Genomic DNA, 10,625 nt, shown 5'->3' on the forward strand with positions numbered 1-10,625 from the left:
ATTATAGTAACATTTATTATTATTATTATCATCATCATCATCATTGTTATTATGCTATTATTATATTAGCCTATTAAATATCGGCAGCTAATAATTTTGTATTACTGTGAATAATAATAATAACATTGTGTCTACTTTTGTTGCTCATTTTAGCCAGTCTATTGATTGTCTATAAAATATACTCTTGGCTAGGCCAATAATTTTACTTTTGATGTCAGCAAATTAAATGAATATATTTGGTTAAATATTTATTAACAGTATCAAGTACCTCACGCAAACCCCAGTGCCCAACCCAGTATTTAAAAAAAAAAGAAAACATATATGGTTAACCTAGAATTTGCAAAGACAGTGCTAAAATTGACTATTTCGTTCGCTTTGACTATAATGTTTATCTTTAATACGATTGTCTTCACGGGCCCTTTTGCCAAAATTTCCACATGGTGTAGTATTGGTTTTTAAAAAAAGGTGAAATCGCAATGATTTGGGTTGGAAGCTTGATAAAGCACTTGAATTAAGTAGTTCTGCAAGGGGAGGAGCTTGCCCGTGAACCCCAATCAGTCCCCATTGAGCTCGCAGCAGAAGGAAACGTACAGCGCCATGGTTGAAAAGCCAATTGTAAGGAACACTGTTGCCTTGGCCCAAAATATGATCCAGCAATGTCATGCTCCACGAGATTCTCTGCGGTGATTGTCACACTGTCTGAAGGGAAATCTTTCGATAGCCCAGGTATAAAGGATCCTTTGCGTGGGGCGGACGGAGGCTCACGTCCCTAGCTGGACTGCCAAGTCCAAAATAGCGGGACCACCCCAGTGTGTTCGATCGCCTTCCAGACAGTAAAGCAGATTCAGAGTCAGACATCCCCGGTCCTGTAAGCCATGGCTCTGCCGCGTCACCAGTTTCTCCATGGAGCTGTGAACTGGGATGGAGAGCACTTGAGTCCCGTCCAAGTTCCTCATGTCAGCGCGTGCCCCTTCACCGCTTCAGGTCGAAAAGAGGACCCCTTCTATTTTACTCTGGACCCGACAGGGCAAGCCAGGCAGCCTCTCGACATCTCCTCCTTCAGCAGATTTGTGACAGATATGGGCTCTCTGAATGGTACGGACAACCATCGCCCAGAACCGTCCCAGCAAGCAATTTCGCGTCTAATAGACGTCTAATAGCCGTCTAAACACAGCCCAGACGTCTAGGCTAAATCAAGGCTAATTTTGGGCTGTCAGTGAAAATCTAATAGACGTCTAAACATAGCCCAAGAATAGACAGCTATTGAATGACTACATATATACGTCTAATAGACGTCTAACCATAGCCCAAGAATAGACAATCAGACAGCTATTGAACGACTATATTTATACGTCCAATAGACGTCTAACCATAGCCCAAGAATAGACAGCTATTGAACGACTATATTTATACGTCCAATAGACGTCTAACCATAGCCCAAGAATAGACTAGTCATCAATTAGACCGCTATTAAACGACTACATATATACGTCTAATAGACAAACAATATGGGTCTAGGCTAAAACAAGGCTGATTTTGGGCTGTCAGTGAAAATCTAATAGACGTCTAACCATAGCCCAAGAATAGACTAGTCATCAATTACACTACATATACATGTAATAGACAACAAAATGAGGCATAAGGATTCTTTTCACTCAAATATAACAGGTTCTCATAAATGAAAATCCATCCAAACTAATTGAATATAAAGGGATTTATTTTGAACAATTATATAGACAACAACAACTTAGACAACATTCAAACATAAAAATGAACAAATAAAACATAAAGTATGTAAAACAAATTAAGATATTAAAATGTTTAAGAATTAACTGTTTACTTTTGATCCATAACCCCCACCCCCTGCCCTCCCTGGTGCTTGTTTGAAATGATTAGAAATTGCATTTTTTATTTCACATTCCGTAGCTGATGGAAAGCTGGTCATCACTGCGTCTGCCAAATGAGAAAAAGGAAATAATTATTGCTCAAGAAAAGCATTGTTGACAGTCATTTAACTAATTACAGTCAATCACTTTTGCTAGGATGCACACTAGAGCTGGCCAATATAGAGTTAACAGAATATAGATTGAGACTATATAATTTATATCAATATAGACAATAATTTATATCAATATTATAAATTAATTAATATCAATAATTGAACATTTTTGCTCGCGTAATGGTGATGCAATACGGGGTGTAACGATACGCGTATTGTATATATATATACATACACACACATATATAGGCTATATACATACATATATACATCTGAAATTTTCTTCTCGAATGTTCATTTTTATCAAGCTCATATATGCAAGTTCAGTAATTTCACTTAAATGGCAATGAAAATTACCTATTAATTGTCATTTAAGTGAAATTACTGAACTTACATATATGAGCTTGATAAAAATGAACATTCGAGAAGAAAATTTCAGATGGCACTTAGAGGCTTTTGCATCTGAACTCTTCATATATGTGACCCTGGATCACAAAACCAGTCTTATGTTGCACGGGTATATTTGTGGCAATAGCCAACAAAACATTGTATGGGTCAGAATTATAGATTTTTCTTTTATGCCAAAAATCATTAGGATATTAAGTAAAGATCATGTTCCATGAAGATATATTGTAAATTTCCCACCTTAAATATATAAAACATTATTTTTGTGAATGGATGCAGCACTATCGCCAATAGAAATGGACAACTTTAAAGGCGATTTTATCCATGTTTCGATTATAAAAATTTAAAGTACTGCGGAAACAAAGACACCTACATCTTGGATGCCCATAAGGTAAGCTAAAACATATCAAAATTTTATTTCAAAGTGAACTATCACTATAAGTCATTCTTTATCACTTACTCATATAACTCTAATAAACATAAAAAGATACTTATAGGCGTAGTTCACTTAAAAAAAAAAAAAAAAAAAAAAAAAACATGTAATCATTTACTCACTTTCACTTGGTTCCAAACCTGTATGGCTTTCTTCTGTTGAACACACACAAAAAATATATTTTGATGAATGTTGGTAACAAGACATTTAATGGTAGTCATTGACAAGTGTTCTGTATATTCAATTGTTGTACTTTGTTGACCGATTGCTGGATAATTTGCAATAAACAGTGTCTTTAAATCAAATAAAGTGGATTACATCACTCCAGTTCTGAGGTTTTTACACTGGCTATCTGTCTGTCAAAAAATTCATATCAAAAAACTACAGTTGGTTATTAAATTAACATTTTAAGGCCAAAGTAAATTTATAATCTTCTGATGCACTATGAAGAGCAGACCTCTCAGGTCATCTGGGACAGTAGCCAGCTACTTTTATATCTCCAAAGTCAAAACAAAACATGGAGAACAGCATTCAGTTTTATATCTGAAACAAATTCACTGAAAACTGAATGTATGCTGCATATTGTAATTATTTATAAACAAGTGTAAAGACTTTATGTTTGCCACTACCTTTTATTAATTGGAAAGGAATTTTTTTTTTAAATAATTTCTTTTCATGTTGCACTATGCTGCTGTTAAATTTTATGTAAAGTAGGAATTTGCTTTAAATCAAAAACTTGTATTTATTACTCTAATTTAAAAACAATATACTGGTATCTTTATAATAATAAAAAATAGTAATGAATAGTTTCATGCTTACCACATTCATTGAATTTAGATACATTTGCAATAACACGAGCAGGTAACGTTAACTTTTTGGAGAAAAATACTACTCTGCAATGTTAATGTTAAAATGTCACGGTTTCTACACATTATAACAACTAGGCTAACTAATTTAAACAATGAACATATCAAAAATAACACGCATACTTACAAGATCGAAGTAGAAATGTGAAGGTTTTCACTCAGACTGTTGCTCGCCCGTTGCTCTCCGACAGCTGCCTCGTGTAAAATAAAATGGCGGAAATGTTTATCGCGAAATTTGGCTAAAGTGATCTAGTCGCGCAATGCCAGTAGTCCCAGTAGACATGTCTCAGTAGTGTTTCGATTGTGCCATCTAGCGGTTGGGAAATGCAATTGCATGTGATTAGATTTTTTATCGTAGATTGTGTATGAATGTTATGTTTATGTGTGACAGAAAACATATTAAGCTGTGTGAGCGAAAACATTTCAAAGACTAATATTCTTATACTATATCGCTGGTCTGAATCTGGGCTATAGCCAAGCCGTACGTAGACCAGATTGCCTTGATTTCGCCAGGTGGGCTAAAGCAGGGGATATAGCCCGTCCAATTCGGAGCTAAATCGTGACTACAGATCGACCATGTCTTGAAATTACATATTGAATCTTGTAGATATCATACCAATGCGAACATGATGGAATATCAACCATTTCATGCACTGCCTGGCAAAAAACAACAATTAATCAGTTTTGACTAAAAGTGGGCTACAATAGCCGGGTCTGAATACGAGCTAAATTGTGGCTACGCACAGCCTAAACATATAACATGTAAAATAAAGTAAACCAAACAACTTGTAATCACAGTAGACTTTGCTTACATGATGGAATATCATACATCTCACAAGTTATTTTGGAAAAAAAATACATTTATCCAGATTAAATGTTATTTGGGCTAAAAGTGGGTTACGCATAGCCGGGTCTGAATACGAGCTAAATCGTGGCTACGCACAGCCTACACATATAACATGTAAAATAAAGTAAACCAAACAACTTGTAATCACGGTAGACTTTGCTTACATGATGGAATATCATACATCTCACAAGTTATTTTGGATAAAAAAATACATTTATCCAGATTAAATGTTATTTGGGCTAAAAGTGGGTTATGCATAGCCGGGTCTGAATACGAGCTAAATCGTGGCTCCGCACAGCCTATAACATGTAGCCTAAAATAAAGGAAGCCAAACAACTTGTAATCACGGTAGACTTTGCTTACATGATGGAATATCATACATCTCACAAGTTATTTTGGAAAAAAATACATTTATCCAGATTAAATGTTATTTGGGCTAAAAATGGGTTACGCATAGCCGGGTCTGAATACGAGCTAAATCGTGGCTACGCACAGCCTACACATATAACATGTAAAATAAAGTAAACCAAACAACTTGTAATCACGGTAGACTTTGCTTACATGATGGAATATCATACATCTCACAAGTTATTTTGGAAAAAAAATACATTTATCCAGATTAAATGTTATTTGGGCTAAAAGTGGGTTACGCATAGCCGGGTCTGAATACGAGCTAAATCGTGGCTACGCACAGCCTACACATATAACATGTAAAATAAAGTAAACCAAACAACTTGTAATCACGGTAATCTTTGCTTACATGATGGAATATCATACATCTCACAAGTTATTTTGGAAAAAAATACATTTATCCGGATTAAATGTTATTTGGGCTAAAAGTGGGTTACACATAGCCGGACTATATCGGGTCTATATTTAACCCAGACGTTGAAAAGACGGCTATTGCTTGCTGGGGTCTTTTTACTCCGGACACAAACTCTTATCACTTAATACCGACATGGATCCAGAGAGCCCGACGCAGTCTTCCCACTCAGACTCTCAACAGTTGCCCAGTCAGTCTTTCTCCGCGCCATCCTGGTCAGAAACTGACAATAAGCCTGATACTGCGCATTATTTAGCGATGGAAAGCACTAAATACCCAAGTCAGTGGACTGAAAGCAGAACCAGCAGGAGCATCATCACCACACTACGCATCAGTCAGAGAAATAGAGACGACATAGAGCCGAATGATCTCCAGACAGACTTTACCGAGCGCGATAAAACTAACAAAGAGAAGACTCAAGGTGGGTAAACAAGGTTAAAAGAGATAGCGGTGGAAAAAGCAATCCCGTCAAAGACCAAAACAAGGTTTTATTTTTTCCTTTCCGAAAGCAATTGAAGGGTGTAGCCATTGAGACACAAAGAGAACCAGGGCTCGAAAATGAATTTATTGCACCGAATTACCCTAGACAGACTAAATTGCACGTCGTTTCTCAGAACATCAAAACAGCGGAAGGATCCATTGTAATTTGGAAACTGTAGTGTGGGCCAGGTGTGGTATTGCTTTAAGACATTTTTATTATTGAAGTGAAAAGAAGAAATGAGGCACTTCTGGCTTCAGAACCGGCGGTTTAGTAGCCTAAAAAATTAGGGATTGGTGTAGCATAAGGATATCTCTAAAAATAAACTAACGTAGATTGAGAACAGGCGTTTAAATAATATTTTGTTATTATAGGCTATTTTTAGACCAATACAGTCATTACTGCGTTTAAGGGGTTAAAAAACGTGGCAGAGGCCTAAATGTACACTAAGAATTATGTGTGTGTGTGTGTGTGTGTGTGCGCGCGCGCGCGTGTGTGTGTGTGTGTCCTTGCAAACCCTACATGGGGACAAAAAATAAAATAAAAATGTGGTCCCTATGAGGAAAACGGCTTATAAATCATTCTACGTGATGTTTTTTGAAAATGTAAAAATCTTGAAAGTTTTCTGTGATGTGTAGTTTTAGGGGTAGGGTTCGTGGGAGAATATACAGTTTGTACAGTATACAAATCCTTATGTCTATGGAAAGTCCCCATAAAACATTAAAAAACACAACGTGTGTGTGTGTGTGTGTGTGTGTTTGGTTTAGGTTTGACAGTTCTTTGCTATTTTCCCCATATACATCTTGAATATGTTGTTATGCATGCAGTTTATTTGTTTTGCCCAAAATGTGCGGTATTTTTTTTTTATTATCTCTTTTTTTTTATTATGAAAAACCTGGGGTTATCAAAACAGTTGAAGAAAGAACTTAGTTATTGAAAGTTACATTATAAATATACAAACTTTAAAGGTGAAAGGTTGTTGTTTTTAAAGCTTTTGGAATTTGAAGGCCAATACTTTTAATTAATTAATTAATTTATTTTACTTTTTTCTTAGGATTCATCCATTTATTTATTTTTTCAAAATATAAATGATTTAAGCCACTTTATCTGAGATAATTGCAACAAAACTGAGCTACAAAATGTTTATTCGTCTTGTGCATCTTTCTCTCTCTTTCTCCTCGTGTTACTTTTCCCTTTCTCCCCCTCTCTCTAAGCAACACAGACACAGTGCGAAGTCTGTGCTGACATTATTTCCCGTCATAAAATGTCGGACACAGCCAGGTAATGGCCGCGAGCGTCAAGCTCAGTGGCTATTTGCTCAGTGTGAAGGGCGACCGAATAATAGTCTTGTTTCTCTTTCTCTTTTTATCTGAAGACGTGACTTTAGAAAACGCTGCAAATGGCTGGCTGTCGGCGAAAGCAGGGAGGAAGAAGCGATGTCCTTACAGCAAATACCAACTCTTAGAGCTGGAAAAAGAATTCCTCTTCAACATGTACCTGACTCGCGAGCGCCGCCTGGAGATTAGCCGGAGCATAAACCTCACTGACCGCCAGGTTAAGATCTGGTTTCAGAATCGCAGGATGAAAATGAAAAGAATGACTCGAGAACACCGGACAAGAGACCCTGGCACAAGTTTCACTGTCTAATATGTTATGTAAGACGGTTAAAAAGAGCGCACAAATCATTGCAGCTATCGTTCGTTGCAAGTGGAATGATGCAACTGCTACTTCTGATGGATTAACGGGAGGAAGTGATCAGTCAAAACTTACTACGGTGTTTCACAACAATGCGTGTTCTATGAGGCAAATGTAAGGGAGATAAATTTAATACCTCGCATGAAGAACAACAAACGTGTAAAGAAATAAGGAAAGACGTCTTTGGCCATTCTGTGTAAGCTTGTCATATTTACCTAGATCGTGTTGGTTTGTTGGTGTCGTTTACGTTCTGGCCTACTTTTTAACGACCTTATATTTAGTAATTTTCGATAGGCTATCTTTTATTTTGATTTTATTACAGGTTATGAGTGTTACACCGGTTGTTTTCTTCTTTAGACAGAAGCCTATAGGTAACTAAGAATAGTTGCAGACACACACGGAGTAAACAAAACTTCTAAAAGAGATTCCGTTGTCAGAGGAGCCGTTACATCAAGCACAGGTAGCTACTGTTGTTTTGTTTTTAATGTTGTTTGTTGTCTAGTCGTTAGATTGGCTCGACTGAAAAGGCACAAATTATCTTATTCTTCTGAAGCATGGTTGAATGTACCTAAACTGTGATACTTAAAATTGCTGTGTTTTGAAAAGCTGTGCATTTTAAATAAAAGATTGCCCTACGTGACAACGTTTATTCGGTATAAGACCGTGGCCAGTTTGAAAATGACCCAATTACTAATTATTACATCGGCAATGTTTTAATTTAGTGATGTGACAGGAAATTGTGAAAAAAAGTAGACATGTAGTGATCAAATTCAAAGGTTGTCAAATAGAATACAAGCTTTGAATATTAAATTAGGCCTACTCATTTTTCCAGTATTGTTTTATTCAATTCAAGAAATTATTCATGGCAACCTAGCTTGGAGAGACGAACAACCTTTCATTACGTTTTCTTAAGTCTTACAATTAAATGTGAAGGCATTTAGCAATTGTAAAAAAAAAAAAAAAAAAAAGAACAATTTCATAACTGTAATTACGATTTTGAGCTGATTGTTATTATTTTATCAAGAAACGTATAAAACGATTTTGACTAGGCCTAATTGATCTAGGATGAATAGATTATAACAGACAAGAAGACATTTGAGTTTTATTAAGACAAAATGTTTTGAAATTGAATTTGATTGATAGTTGTTGTCCTAACACTGGCTCCAAAACTATATTGTTTTACATATATATTTTAATTTTATTAAGCTAGGGTAAAGTTTTAACAAGATAATATATAACGTACGTGAATCACAGATGCAAATTAAGTTGTCTCTGCATGGGATCAATTTCAAATGGAGGCATTTGAACTTTAAAAATTAAGCTAAAGTTATATTTACGCATCTGGATTCATTTTACGTCTGCTTTCATCTGCACTGATTCGAATATTTCAGGTTTCCATTTGAATGGCCGAAAAAATATTCTGAGCTATGTGTAAAAAGATTTATCCGGACATTATGGAAAAGCATGTGAGCGATAGGTATGGATGCTGGAAACGTTTCGGATGTTAATTTGCACTGTGAATTATATGTATTATTAAATTTGTATTGTATTATGAGATGTGCTATATTTTTGTAGGTCTCAATTAATTGAAAATGTAATGTATAATTATTTTTTTATTATTATTATTACTACACTTTTGTTCCATGCTGTCCGAGAGTTTAAAATGCGTAAGAAATAGGCTAATCCTGAAAATATGCTGATATTGCTTGACTTAATACAGTTCCTCCTCTTTTGTCTTAGCAAGTCTTTGCTTTGGTGAACCGCCATATTGAGATCGGACAATCCCCAACGTCATTGGCCAGGCAGGGGCCTCTTTTTACAATAGGGGGCAATAGACCTTTTTATTGCCGACAGTCTGGAGAGAACCGGATATGCTTGTGAACTTAAATTACTTTATTTTCAAGCAACGTCTTTAAACAATTCACACTATTGCAGTATCTCTTTTCTCCGCAGTGGGTCAGAATGTTCCAGTTGATTTCTTGAAATTTTAGCTCTAGTGCCCTCTAATACGGTTCCTCAGTTAAACGCTGCTCTGTGAAAGGACATATAGCGCTGAAATATGAGTGCTCATCTGGTTCAGTACTTTTGGACGCTAGACTGCTGGAAGCCTTTCAGGGTCTTGCCTTTGAACACGGAGAAGACCAAGCTGGTCTGTGATTTAGGTAGTTTCAAGTTGTTGGGCTGTACGTTTAATTTCACAGGAACCTGAAACTGCCTGAATTGCTCCAGTTAAACGCACAATTGTCCGTTCGACATGGACTGAGGATACAATGTCACCGTCACTGATTTAATAATACTTGCAAATGAGCGATTCTTACGGATCATGCTAATGCTAATATTGCTGCCAAAGACGTGTTTTGTTTCTTTCTTTGACAGATTCCAAACTAAATACCTGGCATTTACAGAATATTCATGTGTAACTATCACTGATATGTATTTTTTAATGATGAACACTTGGCAACAAGCAGTAGTTTGTAAATCATTTCACCCACAGCAGCATTTCTTCGAAAGTTTTTCCATTTTAACACTGGTCTGTTTTTACTCCGCGCGGCGAGTTGAGTCCAGTACAATTTTACAACACATTTTAAGTTATAGAAATTCTAATACAATGCTCATTTATATGTTAGACTATTCTATAGTATAATATTTAGAACATTTAATATTAATTAATTGTGGTCACCTGTGGAATTCTGAATATAATATACACGCACATATTTACATAATATTTTTTCCAAACACCTGATCTATATATATATATATATATATATATATATATATATATATATATATATATATATATATATATATATATATATATATATATATATATATATATATAGCCTATATATATATACCTCTAGAGAGCTGTGTAGAAATTTGGTTATATAGTTACGTTTGTAGGTTTAGGTGAGTATAGCCTATTTTTTTGTACTTATCTGATTTGTTGACTGCTGTCTCTCTGGTTTGTGTATTTTCACATAAAGCTTTGGCTGTTACACGTTAGGCCTACTGACTGCCAGTTGAATTTTCAACAGATCGTTAAAAATACAAATAATTTTAAAATGTACATTTTAATATA

At 35.5% G+C, this 10,625-nt stretch overlaps 1 protein-coding gene across 1 annotated transcript; it reads left to right on the top strand.

The window, feature by feature from the left end:
- The first annotated feature begins 860 nt into the window (after nucleotides 1-860).
- hoxb10a (homeobox B10a) lies at nucleotides 861-9,101 on the top strand. The gene is made up of 3 exons (XM_081363587.1): nucleotides 861-1,120; nucleotides 5,466-5,794; nucleotides 7,227-9,101. The coding sequence occupies exons 1-3, from the start codon at nucleotides 876-878 to the stop codon at nucleotides 7,496-7,498; spliced, it is 846 nt and encodes a 281-aa protein (XP_081219713.1). The 5' UTR covers nucleotides 861-875; the 3' UTR covers nucleotides 7,499-9,101.
- Nucleotides 9,102-10,625: the final 1,524 nt, after the last annotated feature.

The sequence above is a fragment of the Scardinius erythrophthalmus genome (assembly GCF_964197995.2).
Source record: "Scardinius erythrophthalmus genome assembly, chromosome: 1".
NCBI classification, from domain to species: Eukaryota; Metazoa; Chordata; class Actinopteri; order Cypriniformes; family Leuciscidae; genus Scardinius; species Scardinius erythrophthalmus.